General features: G+C 38.1%; 1 protein-coding gene across 2 annotated transcripts; it reads right to left on the reverse strand.

Moving 5' to 3' along the window:
- Positions 1–9,470: 9,470 nt before the first annotated feature.
- On the reverse strand, positions 9,471–17,047 carry LOC148009224 (respiratory burst oxidase homolog protein B-like). Of its 2 annotated transcripts, none has more exons than XM_087673686.1 (15): positions 15,855–17,047; positions 14,991–15,153; positions 14,788–14,836; positions 14,454–14,567; positions 13,951–14,370; positions 13,078–13,464; positions 12,661–12,756; positions 12,321–12,436; positions 12,111–12,213; positions 11,914–11,984; positions 11,667–11,829; positions 11,277–11,456; positions 11,070–11,198; positions 10,784–10,862; positions 9,471–9,873 (listed from the first exon to the last, which is right to left on the reverse strand). In XM_087673686.1, the coding sequence occupies exons 1-15, from the start codon at positions 16,576–16,578 to the stop codon at positions 9,785–9,787; spliced, it is 2,883 nt and encodes a 960-aa protein (XP_087529812.1). In that variant the 5' UTR covers positions 16,579–17,047; the 3' UTR covers positions 9,471–9,784. The 2 variants fall into 2 exon arrangements, with proteins under 2 accessions (XP_087529812.1, XP_087529811.1); XM_087673685.1 differs by having other exon boundaries at positions 9,471–9,894; positions 15,855–17,045.
- Between the last annotated feature and the right edge of the window lie 294 nt (positions 17,048–17,341).

A 17,341-nucleotide genomic window follows, 5' to 3' on the forward strand; every position in this document is an offset into this window, starting at 1 on the left:
CAGTTTCATGCTATTCTTAAGAACTTCGTTTTGCACAGCATTGATTTCAAAGAGGATGTCACACCGTTTTTCTTGCTTGGAACTCTTAATGAGTTTTGGGATGTATTTCGCACTGCCTTATGTGCTTATGCCACTACTCTGAAGCTATCTGATGTTGAGAGCCCTCTTCTGTAGGAAGAGATAAACCGTAAGAATTTGGATGCCTCTCATGTGTCTCATGCTTTGATAGTTAGAGGATAACATGATGGAAATGCAAAGAATGACTGTGGTAATGGCCGTGGGACGGGATTCACAGAAATCTCAGCCAAGTCGTGTGGCAAGTCGCATAGTAAGTCTCGTGGGAGAAATGCAAATCTGACTTGTCATCATTGTGGGAAGAAAGGCCACATAAGGCCATAGTCTTATGAATTGTGCAATGAAAGGTGCAAAGACAAGGGAAAAGAGAAAGTGCAAGAAAATTCTTCTGATTATAGCATAGTACCTGCTAAGGCAAGTGTTAAAATTGAAGAGATCAATGTTATGCAGCTCGAGAATAGTGATGGGGATTATATCCTTGCAGCAACTTCATCTAGTGCTTTGTAGACAATAGAGATACACTCTACGTATGCATCGTGTTGGCTCTTGGGACTCAGGTGTCTCCTTTCATGTGACACCTTGTCATCAAGAGTGGTTCCATTCATATTGTTCTGTTTTGGGTTCTGTGCGCTTGGATGATGACAAGTCTCTTGTGATTTTCAATAGCGATGATGTTAGGCTGCAATTTCCTTCTAGCAGCAGTTTTGTTATGCATGATGTACATCATGTACGTGCATTGACATGCAGTCTCATGTCCGTTGGAAAGCTTGATGACATAGAATATCATGTATCTTTTGGAGACTCTACATGGAAGATAACTCGTGGCACGCTTGTGCTTGTGAGAGGTACCAAGGCTGACAGTCTCTACCCCTTAGTTGTTTCTAGATCTACAGTTGATCATGCTTTGTCTATGGGGTCTTTACCTCATGTATATCTTTGGCATGCTCATTTGGGGCACATGTCTGTTAAGGGAATAAACATGATTTTTGATTTGCAATACTTACTATCCCTTGACTATTCTCATTTTGATTCTTGTGATCATTGTCTTTATGGGAGGCAGACTAGGTCTATGCATAAGAAGTCTAGTATGTCATGCATGAGCGAGCCCTTGGCTTTGGTTCATTCTAATGTCTATGGGCCCGTGCCTCTGTCTATGGGTGGTGTGAAGTATTTTTTTATTTTCATAGATATTTTTTCACGTAAAGTATGGGCTTATCCCATAAAGCAAAAGTCCAATGTATTGGCAATTTTTCAGAGATGGCTTGCTCTAGTCTGGGCATAGGCTAAAATGCCTAAGGACAAATAATGGGGGTGAGTATGTCTCACGTGCTTTTGACCAATGATGAGAGGGGTATTAAGCATCAATTGACTACCCCCTACACCCCTCCCTAGAATGGTAGGGCTGAGTGGATGAATAGGACCATCCAGGAGAGGGTTCGCAGCATGCTTAGTCATGCAGGCCTACCCCAGTACTTTTGGGCTGAGGAAATTATGATAGTCACGCATGTCATTAATAGACCTCCTTGAGTGCCATTGATTTCTAGGTTGTAGAGGAGCTATGGACATGAAAGCCTCCCTCTTATGTGCATTTACGTGTCTTTGGACGTGAGGCATTTTGCCATGTGCCCAAGGACAAGCGTAACAAGCTGGATCCTAAGAGTGTTAAATGCATATTCCTTGGCTTTGGAGATGCATGAGAGATGGGTTATCATCTATGGGATCCGCAGGCACGGAAAGTTGTCCACAGCCGTGATGTAGTCTTCCATGAAGACAAGATGCATAGGTATCCTGAGAAGATAGTGAAGATACACAGGGTTATATTTCAAGAGGAGCCACAAGCTCCCGTACAACAAGATGGACAGCCTGCAACAGTAGTAGGTACTCATGGCCAGGGTGTTGGACAGAATGCTGGGACGGAATAGAGCCTGTAGTGTGGCGTTCTACTAGAGATAGATGTCCCCTTGACAGATTTCAGCCCTTGATGCATTATGTCTTGGTTACATATGCAAGAGAGCCTTTCACTTATGATGAGGCTATGTGCAGGGGTGACAATCACTCCTGGGAGAGGGCTATGCAATCTAAGATAGAATCCTTGCATAAGAATGAGACTTGGGATTTGGTTTCCTTGCCTAGTGGCAAGAAGGATCTGCCATGAAAATGGGTGTACAAGTTAAAGAGTACACGTGGACACCCCAAGCTAGCTTATAAAAGGAAAGACTTGTTGGTAAGGGTTTTACACAGGAGCATGGAGTTGAATTTGATGAAGGTTTTTCTCCATGGTTAAGATGACCACCCTCTTCTTGATTTTGGCCTTAGTCACGCAGTTTTGACTTGGACTGAAGGTATCATAGGCCAATTTTCCGCAGACAGATAAGCAGAGGGCCGAGATGGCCAAGATTCCCTATGCATTCGCAGTGGACGGACAGTCATATGCATGCCATGATAGCCACTCATCCAAATATTGCATTTGCAGTTGGTGTTGTAGCATGCTATATGGCTACACCCGGAAAGAAGCATTGGGATGCCATGAAGGTTATCATGAGGTACTTGAAGAAGGGCACTACAGATATGTGCATACACTATGGCAGCCAGGATATGGGAGTCGTAGGGTACACTGACTTTGATTATGCAGGACATGAAGATAGTAGGAAGTCCAATTCTGGCTATGTGGTCGCCTATGTTGGAGGTGTTGTCTCTTGGATGTCCAGGGTGCAAAGGTATACAACTCTTTACACCACTGAGGCTGAGTATGTTGCAGCCATTGAGGGTTGCAAGGAGGCCATATGGTTAGCCCATTTGGTTCATGACCTTGGTATTGATGCTATCCCTACACTACATTTGGATTCTATGAGTGCTATTCAAGTAGCCAAGAATTTGGTCTTCCGTGCAAAGACAAAACACATTGAGGTGAGGTATCACTTCATACATGGGGTCATTGAGGACAAGTGTGTTGACCTTCTCAAGATCTTGACTGACCAGAATCCTGCAGATGTACTCACCAAAGCCTCTCTACGGAGTTCTTTGTCTTCCTCAAGAGATTGATTGAGCATGCGATGAGATGATGTCTTTTCTCATCCTATTGTATATGTGTATATGTTGTAGTGTCTTTTTTTTTTCTTTTTCACTCCTCATGGGGCAGATTCGCCTTTAAGTGGGAGGTTGTTGGGGGTAAAGGCGCCTTCCGCTCGCGTATTACTACACTGACAGTACTCGTGCCTGCACACTGCAGGTGGTGTGCCCATCACCTTCACTTTATTCTTTATTTGTTTAGTGATAGATGAATAAAGGGAAGGCCGGTCACACATTGTGACTCTTGGAGTTCCCACATTATGAGTCTCTCTCTCTCTCTCTCTCTCTCTCTCTCTTGCTCTTGCTCTTGCTCTCCCGCCATAGCTCTCGTGTGCAAGCTTTGATCCTTCTCAACTCTCATTCATGAACACCATATTAGAGAAATTGAGAATCTCCCAAGTTCCACTTTCAAATAAGGGGTAAAGATTTGGCCATGTGGCTAAATCTTAATCCATGCTTCAAAGTGGGACTTGGAAAGATAACCTATATAGTAATTAGGGAAGACTCCATTTTCAAGTAAGGAGAAAAGATTTAATCATGTGGGTAAATATTAACTATATTGGAATTTCCCAAACTATATGAGAATTCCCAAATTCCCTAATATAGTGTTCATGAGCATTGTGCATTTTTAGAATTAGGACAAGTTTGATGAAATAATTAGTGTGATTGCTACCCAAAAACTTTCAAGTAATCTAGAAGCATTTATGATGGTTGGAAAGGTTCAAAAAAACCTACCACTACTATCATAATGATTGGTTGCTTTACAATATTCCACTACTAGTGTAGAATGATTGGGGATGCTTTAAATCAACCCACTATTGGGTATGCTATAGGCCTTGACCTACACACTATCCCATCAACAAATTTGCATCACCTTAGTCACTCATCATCTTAGCTAGGAGTTCATTGGATGCACCATATCTCACAATTGCAAGGAGGAGATGCAAAAGCACACTTATGTGCATGGGCTATTTGACTAGGGATAAAAGATAAAAGAGAAAGTCTGAGAAAGATGAACACAAAAGCACACTTATGTGCAGGGGGTAAGAGGAGAGGAAAAATCACACTTTTGTGCAAGGGGTAAGAGAGAAGAAAGAAATAGAAAGATAAGCACAAAAGGTGTTGAAGAATGAAAGGGGAAACTGTCTACATCTACAAGACAAATACTCTTTAAGCTCTCCTTCTATTGAGCTTTTGTTGGTTTGTTTTGATTAAAGAATGAAAAGTATTTAAAAAAGAGGTAAATCTGTATCTCTCCAAGCTTACCCATTCAAATTTACCCACCCTTATGCTTGCCTACTAGCCCATTGCGTCTTGTCTCTATTACTTATTAGAAGTCTCTCCCACTTAGGTTTGCCTACTATTGAGAAGCTTATCCATACCTAAGCTTGCCCACTATTGAGAAGTCTACTCCACTAAATCATATCTACTACTTTCCTTTTACTGTTTATCTTTTCAAATGTTCATGTTTTTCATATAAATACTTATATATTTCTATCTTAATCCTTAACTTTTCATACAAATTTTACTTTTTCAAATATATTTTTCTTATTTCTACCTTCAATCTAAAACAATTGCATAAAGAATAGAACATGACTTCCTAAATCAAACCTTAAATAAATAATTTCTTTTACATACTATAATACCAAAGAAAAATATAATGAAGGACATGTTTCTTACTTGATGTAAGCTTAAAGAAGAGCCTAAAGTTGGATATTGCACATATACATGCAACCTCCTCAAATATGTGATACTTGGATACATAGGCAATTGATACACCTTTGTTAATATATCAAGCCCCTTCTCCATTGTATTTCATTGTCTATATTTGAAAGGGGGACTAAAATAAAAAATTAGATATGAATTTCACTAAATATTTTGGCTTATATTCAATCTACATTACCTAATTCTGTAATGAAAAAGTGTATTTTTTTCTATGTGTGCGTGTGTGTGTGAACCTCAGTCTCAGCAATCTTCTAAATTTCACATTAAAAAATGATATTTCCCTAATTTAACCACTCAACAAACACAACCCAACTTCACTCTCTTTTGCACACAACACTTTCTCTTTCTTGTTCTTTCTCATATAACCAAAAACATTAAGAAGAGAAGAAAACAACATACAAAAAATTACCCAACCTATAATAGCAAATCATTTATTTTCTCTTCACTTCATTATAACATGGAAAAAAGAAGAAGCTAAAAACACATCCATGTGGCCTATATTATCTCATTTTCTTACTTTCTCTTCCTTAACTCTTTTCTAATGGTCTCTATCTCTTTTATACAATCTCTTTTACAAAAAAATAAGAAGACGAGGAAGGAAAATATATAAAGACCTTGCAACCATGTTTTTGTTTTCTTTTATATATATGTAAGAGAAAATTAAGAAAAACAATTAAAAATTCATAAAATTTTGAGGGAAGGAGCACTTAACTTGAAACATTGCATGTTTGGATATAACATGATGTTATAGGATGCATCATTCTGCATATTGACAAAAGTTTTGATTTATGTTTTTTTAAAAATGATATCAATATTTACACTGGTATATGCATTAGTATGTGTGACCATATATGTGCTAGTATATGCAATGGTATATGTGATGGTACATGCATTAGTATATGCATCAATACATGTGATGGTATATAGTGAGGGAAATAGTAGTGTATATATTATATGAGTGCATATACTAGTGTAAATATTGACAATTGTGCTAGTGTATATATTAGTGGTGTGCCAAGAAACACCAAAGTTGTTCAGAATAGCTCCATCTATTGCAATGGCACAAAGATAATTAGAATGGGTAAATTCTATGTTATAATACTTCTTAATTAGAGTTAATTCTCAAGTATAAATATTAAAATAGGCTTTGAGATTGATCCAAAGCAATAAGAAAACTTAATAAAAGTGATAAGATTCTAAAATAGTCCTATTTGAATTACAAATAGAGCAAGTTCAATAAAAGCAAAAAATAAAAAGTAGAAGTAACTATTTTGATATGAATATTGAAACAAAAATAACAAGGGTAGATTCTTACACTTCATGGAGTACTTGTCAATGAAACTTATTAAGTCGCTACTTGTGAAATGACTAGTTTTGTTAGTTGAATTTGAGTTTATATCTCCTATGATCATTGAAGGAGTGAAATCACATACAACCTAGCCTCATAGGATTAGAAAGTCACATCCTGGGCTAAAGGGTTTTAGTTACTCTTGTGGAAGTGATGATTTTGTAATAAACTTTTGAATATTGTATGCATTTTCCCCCCAAAGTGTTTGTCTTGCTCTTCAAGGCTATTGACATGTAGAGATTGCAATTGCATAATGCTACATTCGGTAAGTAAAAATGTGAAAAAAACACCTTACTTAAGAGGGGTTTTTAAGAATGCAAGTTTTGGTCTATGGGTATGTGACAACACCCCAAATATTCAAGGTGATTTGATAAGTATTGAATATGGAAAAGTTAAGGTAAGAATGCCACCTAAGATGGCCACTTGTATGAGTGAAAGGGCAAAAGGCTATCTGTTAATAAAGCCTTCTATTGTAGCACACTAGGAAGTTGAATATCAATTATCATTATTGAGTGTGAAATCTCATTTTGTCACCATGTCTTTCTTGGTATACTTTAATCCACCTTGATTACATACCTAATCTATGTTACAACCATGATTAACCCCACATTGGGGTTGTTGACAACAACTAACAAAAACAACAAGTAGAGTGGGAGATTACAATCATGATGATTTGTACACTTTGGTTGGATACAACCTATCTAATATCATTTTATGGGAATGTACTATGGGTGAGTATTGGTCCTAATGGCCATGGAAGTTTAAAAACAACCCTAGTTACTATGAACCAAGTGTGGAGTTAGCCACTCTCATCTTTGATTAGTTGCAAAATGATCCTTTTTAGATATGTGTTAAACTATTGTTAGAGGTGATTGTTGTCTCTCACCTCCCTTACAAAGTAAAACTAGGACTCCCACATTCAAATACATCATATCTTTTTTAAGGATATACTAGATGGTGATGAATGTAAATATTGAAGGTTTTGGTTGACTATGAGGAGGAATGTCACCTTACCCAATTCAATTCCACACTTAGCACTCTTGGTAGAGCTTTAAAATGACTGATATGGGTATTTTAAATGACGATGTTATCAAAGTCATATCCCATTGGTCTACAATTCGAAAAGGCCAAAAATACATTGATCTTAAAATAATTCTAATCTTAATGTAATTCCTAAAGACTTCTAACAAAAAAGAAGGCAAGAACTCTTCTCGTACCACATTATAGACATGTAATGAAGATCATGGCAAGTCTAAGTTCAAGAGCTCAAATATAAAGAGACTCAAAAACTCCATTCTTGAGAAAAGAATGGTATAAACATAGGATCAAAATTGTTTATGCAAGAAGCCATCTTATAGTGTGACTTTTATGGTTGCTTGCTATAAAATTTAGTTTCATCATGAGTAGTCATGTTACTATGAGCTATGTAACTCAACAAAACATGTCAGACTTCATTAATACAACTTTTCTCTCTTAGGAACACCATGTTGTTGTACTGTATATCTACATAAAGTGCATTTTAATCCCACAATTCCTAAAATAAAATCACTAAATGCATAGGGAAAAATCTTTCCCCCACTATTAAATGCAATCACTTATACTTCATTATCTTCTCATTCTCAAATGAGTGAGCACCTCAGTTTTGTCCTTCATGAAGTACACCCACATTGTCCTAGTGTGATCATCAAACATAGTAATTTCTATAATTTATAGATGTTTTTGTAGGTCCCCCATCAATTTGAATGATGGATGCTTTGAGCTTACATTGTATCTTTCAAAAAGGCCTTGAGTTACATTCTATATTTCAAAAATAGATGCTTTGATTGCTTTTCCAATATGTTGCACATTCTTTAAGCATACTATCAATCGTAAAGGTTGGTAATCCCATAACAATCCCTTTAGACTACATAGCTTTAGTTGTTGCACATTGGTAATGTATATAATCAACCTTAAATGTTGTAATTCCATAATAGTTCCTTTAGACTACATAGCTTTTAGTTATTGCATGTTAACATGGTCAATGTGTTTATGGCATATGGCCGTATACGAAATTACATAGAATGATAGCACATTCAAAGATTCTAGCATTTAGTATAAGCATGTCAACATCCAAAGTGAACATTTTTCCATGCTTATTTCCCTTTGTTGTAAAGCAACAATTGTTGTATAAATATTCTACATACACATGGTTTGGATTAACCTGTACTTGGAGCCCTTGATCTACCATTTTTCCAATTGATGCCAATTCTTTGTAATGCTTGGTACATTTAGGGACATCCCAAAAATACTTTTTTTCCCCCTATCTCTTATGTAGAAGAACCTTGCCATCATGTAGAAGAGAATAAGACGAATCATCACCCATCAACATAGCCAAGCACATTGGGTTCATGCATATAATTGGACCATTCTACACTCTTTTGTGAGGTTTTAGTATTGGCTGCATCCACCATGTTCTACATGACTAATGTATGTTATGCTTTGAAGCATAACATTTGAGCCACTTGAATCAACATGCTAAGCATCCTTTTGTGAAGTTGTAGTATTGGTTGCATTCACCATGTTCTGTGTGACAAATAAGTGTCATGCTTTATCTTTAGACATCTTATGTGACACATAGAGGCTTGAGCACACATGTTATTAGTTTTTTATTAGTCTCAAAAACAAATGGGGCACGTACATTAGGTACACTCCTACAAGAGGATGTGAACAACATATATGCACATCCACACCAATCGAGGATAGGACTTGTTACATTAGGGGATGTCAAATTACACAATAAAGATATATATTTATTCTTAGGAAGTGTATATAATGACATTGAACATAGTTTATTGAGAGATTAGGTATTTTGAGCTTGATAACTTTGTATATGCAACAATATCCCTTGTAATATTGTACATCCTCATAACATTATCACATTTAACCATGTTCATTATGGTGATTTGCACTCCTTTTGACAAGTGTAAACATTACAAAATAGCCACATGATGTTGTAGGTGTTGTATTCATGGTTTTTCATGCCTTTTCAATAAGGATGATTTGAGAAGTATTGAGGAAGACTCAAATTTTGACATATTAGACAACTGAATGACCTCAATGGCATTGACCTTTACAAAAATTATATAGAAGTATTGACAAACAATAGGTGTTGTGATAATTCTTCAATATTAGAGGAGCGAACATATTAAGGTGCTGGTAAAGATTTGGGAAATACAATTAACGAAACCATATTACACAAATAATGATCCAAAAAAAGTACTTGATGTTGCATATGGTTCATTTGAAAATTGTATATATTTGAAGGCTCAACTTCAATTACAATTGGGGATTAGGTACCTCTTAATCCATAGACAATCTTGGTTGTCTTTTCCACCTCTATCTCAACCTATGTTTTGCAACTAGTTAATGACTTGGCTTCTAACCCCCCTCATAAAAGATAATTTAGGGGTGATATATGGATTTCAAGGGTAAAAAATACAAAATATGTTACAATTGCTACAAATAAGTAGCACCCATAATGATGATAATGTGTTTGGATGAATACCATTTTTTTGGCATTGATGATGTTCAAAAGTTCTCTTTGTGGAACTCAAATTTTGCATTGCCCTTCTTATTATACTCATGCACGAGATTTCGAAGCTCCTTAGCAAGCATAACTGGTCCACAATAAAACACACCTAAAATTGCATATAAGTTCCAATGCTGTTAGATTAAGTCTTATATTAGCTAGCATAAAATATTGTGTTGCATGTGTAGATTGTGATAGATTGCATGTGTTCATTTATACATTTTTGTAGCATGCATAAGCATGTACATTAATATCTCCACATTTGTATATATTATATTTTTGTATATATTGGGTGCATGTGTGTTCATATACATGTACACATGTATGTTTCTCCATGCATGCATGTTTGTGTACATGAATGTGCATATGAATGTTTGTACATGAATACATAACCTTTTTAAATCCAAACTAATTAGGAAACTTCACTCTAAAATTTAAACTTCATGGGTCCATTTTAATGAGATAAAGTTTACTAATGCTTGCAAATCATGCATGTTAGTGTTGTACATCCATGTATGTAGTGTGTTGTATGCATGCAACATGATGTTTGTATGTATGTATGTATGTATGTATCAATGTATATGTGAATTTTCATATGAATTTATGTGTATGCATATTAGTGGTGCATGGAAGTTTTCCTATGTGAACAAGCATGCTAAATTGTATGCAGATTTATGGAGAGAAAAGAGAGAAAGAAATACACAAGAATCATGTGACTTTAATGGGTGGTGATGATTTGTTGTATTATATTCTTAATGAGGACTTTGATATTTGTGTTACATTAATGGGTGGTGACTATTTATTATATTATATTCTTAGAGTATTCTTAATGAGGGTTTTGATAGTTGTGTTGAAATCACATTGAAATAGTTGTGAGCATAAAACCATGCAACCTCAATATAGCATCATGTCTAATGTCTTTATATAGCAATCTAGCTAGTTATTATCTTAAAAGAAACATAAAAATATCATATGCTTATTTGGCATCAGTTACATACCAATTGTGTCACCCTTATGCCTAGATGATAGTGTAGAGAACACCTTTCTCCAATTTGGTCTTGCAAAGTGGGTTCGCACCTAAAGTGAAGAATCAACGTAAGCCAAAGAAGCATACTAAGTTACATCTCCTTCATAGCCAATATCATGTAGGCATGTTCCTCTAAAGAAATTTCCAATGGTCAAGAAAAAAATAATGCTACGTTCTTCTTTTACTAATGCCATGACCATACCAATTTAAATTAATCAAATTAAAACAATTTCAAGTATGGCTACAACTTATAGTACCCGACTTCCAGAAACCACATCCAATCCATTCTTTGCTTTTTGAAGAGCTTGCACCATGGTGATAAGAGCTGATCTTGCATCACCCTCCTCATACACACTTGTCAAATAGTTGTGCATTTCAATTACAGACTGAAAAAGAAAGAAAAATGTGTTGAATCCTTTGTTTATGAATGATAATCATGTTAAATGGAAAGAAATTATTGGTACCTTAGTATCATACTCATGAACATCATTCATAACCCCTTTGAACCATTCAAAAGAGCCTTGTTCCCTTGTCACCCAATAGAAGTAAGCATTTTTTGGGCCATGAGACTTAAGCTTTCTATCATGACTTGAATTTTGATGATGGCTAGTGGGGGAAGATTCACTCTCATCTTGATGAGAGGCCTACACAATTATGTTCAACAAGTATTAAAGGAGTTTCTTGACAAGCTCATGTACTAAACACAATGTACATGATAGATTACATGCATTTATGAGAAGTTGCATAGATATGCATGATGAATATATATCGTTAGTTGCATGTTTTTCCTAAAACCATACATGTCTTGAAAATGGGAAATAATTACAACTATCATACATGTTGCACTTACTTACATGTAAATTATCTTCATCCAATTTGAGCCAGTTAAGCATGTCTTTCAATATGCTTATGAATGGTGTTGCTCCTATTCCAAGTCCAACCAACAGTAATATATCGTACTTTTTATAATTTTGGGCTGGTGCACCATATGGTCCATCTATAAATAGCTTAGGGAATCTATCAACAATGTCATAAAAAAGATGAGTAAGCCTTTACTAGATTCCAAATATACCTTCCTAGTTAGAATCAAAATAGATTCACCTTGGGGTTTCCAAATCAAGCTTCTCTTTAGTTCTTGAGAGGCCACTTCTTCCTTCTATTGGGCCACACACCTACTTTTAAAAGAGGTGAGAAGAAAGGAGGGATGCAAAACAAACACAAAGAACATTTATCCCACTATGATGATAAAAATTGACGATGAAAAAAGAAGAAAAAGCCATAATCTTTCAAAATTATGCCTTTGAAAATGTTCTCTTCATCTCATTTGTCCAATCTCCTAAGGTTCGAATGTGGACACTTAAGAAGTCATCACCAGGGGCTGAGGTGATGGAGAATGGGTGCCTGCAAGATTTTTAAAGAAGAGTTTTGCGCTTGACTAGGGTAATGATGAGATTAACATAGTTGGAACCATCAATAGTTAAATTAAATTATTAAAAATACCCCCTTACCACTCAAAGGGAGATATATCTGGACACTTAACAAACATGTACATGCCACTCTTATATTTGAAGGAGGGTGGTTTTGTCATGTGAATGGCCAATACATCTCCTGGATAAATGGAAGCCTGCATTTATTTCAAGTTGTTATTATGTGACACATATTGTTTGTGGCATAAAGAAAACAAATAGATTGCTAATTATTTGTCTTGTTTGCATGTGGTAAGTGTTCTCATGTTAGGATAAGTAAGGAACAAGCAATCACATCATCAACATTATTATCCCTTAAGAACACATAGCCTAAGTTGAAGCTGTGAACATTCTAATAATTCTTGATATTTTCATTGCTCACCTTTATGATGTTTACAGCATAATGGCTTGAACGTAGAGCTCGCAAAGTCCTTTCGCTTAGGTAGATCAATATAGGAATTGCAAGATACATCCAAGTCTGTAATATACTAGCACATTTGTCAAATGTTAGTTCACAATAGCAAATATCTGAACTTGTATCGTTGAAAGTCAAATATGAAATTTTCAGCCATTCAAAACTAAATCCAAGCTAAAGTTTTGAAGTTCAATTGTGGAAATAACATTGTCATGAAAAATAGCAACATCATGACTAATACAATGCAACTGAATGCAAATAACCATACAAATTTCTAGTATTCTCATGGGTATGCCATTAATTCTAGAATAAATTTTTTCTTTCTACAATAATATAACTAATGTTGTAGGAATGCCATGATTGAAAGAAACATTATTGACTTACCGTCTTTAAGTACCATTCATGTGTCAAGAATAAAAATAGTGAATGGAGGATCAAGAGAACATACACCACCACAAACAAGTGGTGGGAGTACCAAAATGAGTTGAACCCAGCCATTTTTTTAAGAGCTCCAGGAAGCTTAATCACATTCCTTCGAAACATGTGAGTAGCTAGCATAAATGAGAAAGCCATTATGGCAACCATGCAAACTCCTGTAATCCCCACAATGGATGTGACAATGTCGGCATAAGAGGGTTGTCTGAAATGGAAGTCCACTCCAAGTGTCCTTATAAATTCTTCATGTGGGTATGTGATAATCCTTGGAAAGTCACATGATAGGTGCACTAATGTATGGATTGTTACTCCAAAAACAATTCCTCCTGCAATAATCTGGTCAATGTAGCATTATTAATAGAAGAATAATTCTCTCTCTGTCTCTCTCTGTCTGTCTCTCTCTCTCTCTCTCTCTCTCTCTCTCTCTCTCTCTCTCTCTCTCTCTCTCTCTCTCTCTCTCTCTCTCTCTCTCTCTCTCTCTCTCTCTCTCTCTCTCTCTCATGATAGGTTGGCACAATCGAGGGTTTTACCTTCAAATATGTATGTGTAGCATATACATTCATAAAGAGGAGTCATTAAATTCATGTTTTGAAGAAAAATGTACAACCTTACATCTACACAGGCATTTTAAAACCCATTTCTATAAGAAAAAAGGTTGTAAGTTCCCTAATAAAATGGAGCCTTTTAATTCAAGACAACAGGTAAACATAAGAGGTTTTTAAAATACCTATGTAGGATTCCCTAGTAGTGAATCCCCAAGCTAACACACAAAGACATAAAAAAGCCTACACACAGATGTAGATGATAAACTACTAGACTTGCCTTGTGAAAGTTGATATTGTCGTCAAAAGGAACAATGGTGCCAAGAAAGGTTGACCTTAACCATGTGATTGTGTTTCTACACATTGGTAGCAAAATAAGAGCCATATTGAGCTTGAGAGTCTCAGCAGCTCCTTTGGCAATGCATACACAATATCCCATCACTTGAAAGGCAGATCTCTCGCGATATTGAATAAATTTCCATACAAATAATCCTAAAAGTGCACACACCCATACCACAAGAACCCAAACCCGCCTCCAATTCTCATCAAGGAAGAACTTCAAGCTTTCCATCTTACGAAGCAAAGGGGACCTCCATCTTTGTGGAACCATGGACTTGCTCAAAGTCTTACTATATGAAAGGTAAGCTTCCTTACTATATGAAGCGACCATCCCTTGAAACAATGTCTCAAGCTGCCATAACTATAAGCAAAAATGCACACAATTAGAATAGTCTATCATTGGCAATTATAGAAAATAGGAGAAGTTATGAACAAAGCACTTACCTCAATGTAACCTAAGTGATCAGGATCAAGCTCTTCCATAATCATTGCTGCATATTCATTTGCTTCATCCTTGAACTTTGATAACTTGTTTGCAGATGCACTTAACCGGATTACCTAGAAAACATGTTGTAAGGCCTTTCATTGAATTGTTATTATAAAAATGCCATATAAGTGCCTACTTGAAATTTTAAGAAGAGGTGATGTTAACTAAATCTAATCGTGGTTCAAACACAAGTTGTAAAAGATCTTGAATGGCCCAAATATCAAAAGTTATAAAAGTTCTTGTAAAAGTTATAAGCTCAAGATATGCTTGTAGTTAATAGACAAGACTTACCTCTTTTACTTCCTCCTCGGAAATGCGACCATCACCATTTTTGTCGCACCTGAAGGGCTTCAATTCAACGTCAATCTTACTCAAGACTTTTTAGATGCGTAGGGAGAATGAATCAATTTGATTTGTCTAAGTCAGACACAAGCTCAATCATCCAATTAATTAGGGATTGGTTATAATGCACACAAGATTCTCAAACTTCTTACATGTCGAAGAAGATCCGCATCCTAGAGTCGAAGTTAGGATTGGAAACCTTCATCCAAAAGCTTTGGAAGGCATCTTTATCGATGCTCGTCGCATCTTTCAAGCCTTCTCTCCTTGCCAATGCATCGAATAGCTCCCCGGCGAATTCTTTGGAATCCTTCATTCCTGTTCACAAAAGCAGAAGAAGCCATTGCCAAAACATGAGCAATCTTCATTAGCACGAGTACTCTTACAATACGTCTTTAGTTGAAAATAGATGCATGGCGCCCACTATCGAGCATCGAGGGACGATGAAGTAGTTAGCGTCACAGCATGGTGCTTGTGAAGCGCTTTTAGATGGACCCGGCTTCGAGGAAGCAGAACATGTGATAGCCATTAAAAAAGAAAGGCGAGCAATCCGCACAATCTCTTTTCTTTTCCCCGATTGTCTGTCTTTTCGCTAGCATCGTATGTGAAATCCAGTTAGCGCTTTTTTTTTTTGCGGGGATGAGAAATTAAGCCAAAGATGCCCAAGATAAATTATGTAAAGGGTTAAGAACCAATAATCAGATCTGGTGAGCTAATTGTAAGACTGTCGAGAGAGAGAGAGAGAGAGAGAGAGAGAGGGGGAGGTGTGAGTGCCAAGGCAGCGACTAAATATGGAGAGAGATGTCGGCAGTGATGGGTCCGCTTAATGCAGACAGAGATTAAAGTAGTGATCAAGGCAGCGATTAATGCATGAGTGATAAAGGTGGGAGGCTAAGGCAGTCGGATCAACGGAGATATTCATTAGACCCTCGATCGATAACTCTCGATTGATTGATCGACTGAGAGAGAGAGAGAGAGAGAGAGCGAGAGAGAGAGAGAGAGAGAGCTAGTATATGCACCTATGCATTGCCCGAAATTAGCACGAGACAGTGTGCCATCGGAGCCAGCGAGCTGGTCGAAGCGCTTGGAGACGGCCTCCCAGCCCTTGTCAGAGCTGCCCGTGTTCTTACTGATGAAGCGGAGGCCATGGAGGGCATACTCGGCGCTACTCTTGGTGCGGGCGAGTTTGATAGACTTGCCGGGTTTCGAACCTGGGCCGGCAGACTCGGGCTGGGGGCCCGAATGGACGGGGCGGTAGTCAGAGGGGCAGCCGCCGACCCCGCCGGCCAATGAGGGGGCGTCACGCTGGTTGAAGGAGGCGCCGACCTTGATCTTGAGCTGCTTGACTCGGGCGGCGAAGGAGGTCTTCTTGTCTAGCTGCGGCGGCCCCGGCCGGAAGGCCAGCTCGGCATGGGCTGGGCCCACCGCCGCCCCGTCCACGTCGACGCCCACGTGGCCGCTGAAGCGCGCGCTGTGATTGGCCCGCTCGAAACTGTCGCCGGAGCTGAGGGGCGGGCGCAGCACGGGCGTCGCCGAGTTGAAGGATGACGTGGACGACGGCGGCGACGGCGGCGGGATCACCTCGTTGTTCTCCAGCTGCCAGTGCACCGACGACCCCGAATGCGCCCCCTTCTTCACCATCTCTACCACCGCCTGTCCATCATGCTCACGATCATCGTCGCCTCGAGTGCTGCACTGCCGATACTCTCTCATCCCTCCGTGACTGCCTCTACTCGCCGCCATCGTTGGAGCTCGTTATATTTGTTGTACGTGCTCTGCTGTAATTTGCTTTCCCTCTTATAAGAAGCCGCCCTTGCACACCGCATCTAGTGTCGTTGCCCGCTTTCCTACCATCGGATCAGATCCCAGCAGCGTCGTGCGCGAACAGGGGGCGGCGCCGGACTAGACTATCACAAGGAGGTTTTGCCATGACGTTGCTCCCCACCTGCGGTTACAGGTTCACATGGAGCATGGGAAGACCAGGCGTTAGTAGAATGAGAGCGCGTGAGAGATGGAAAGCGGGAAAGAGAATGAGAGATTATGTGCGTTTGTGAGAGAAAGAGAGAGAGAGGAGTGGGAAGGAAGACCAGCCGCACGAGAAGCAATAGTGCGTGGGTGGTGCGCTTTGATGAATATGCCAACAACACGCCAAATTTCTCTCTTTATACCCAGCCTTTTCTTCTTCCTCCTCTTTTTTCACATCTGCATCTTATTCTACTTCTCAATTCATCTTCTTGAGGGTTCGTTACCTTGATTGTTGCGACAATCGCATTATCTGACCGCCGATATGGTAGGTTGATATCCTAGTTTTATTACCTCATATTATCACCCAGTTACCAGACCGAGACTAGAACACCAACCATTGCTACTACATCAGATACATAAAGATTGTTTACAAAAGAGTATTATCACCTCATTTTATCACCCAGTTACCAGACCGAGACTAGAACACCAACCATTGCTACTACGTCAGATACACAAAGATTGTTTACAAAAGGAATCGATA

This window comes from Lygodium microphyllum, unplaced genomic scaffold, assembly GCF_053477565.2.
Source record: "Lygodium microphyllum isolate KBCC unplaced genomic scaffold, Lygodium_microphyllum_v1.1.10 scaffold_32, whole genome shotgun sequence".
NCBI lineage: Eukaryota > Viridiplantae > Streptophyta > Polypodiopsida > Schizaeales > Lygodiaceae > Lygodium > Lygodium microphyllum.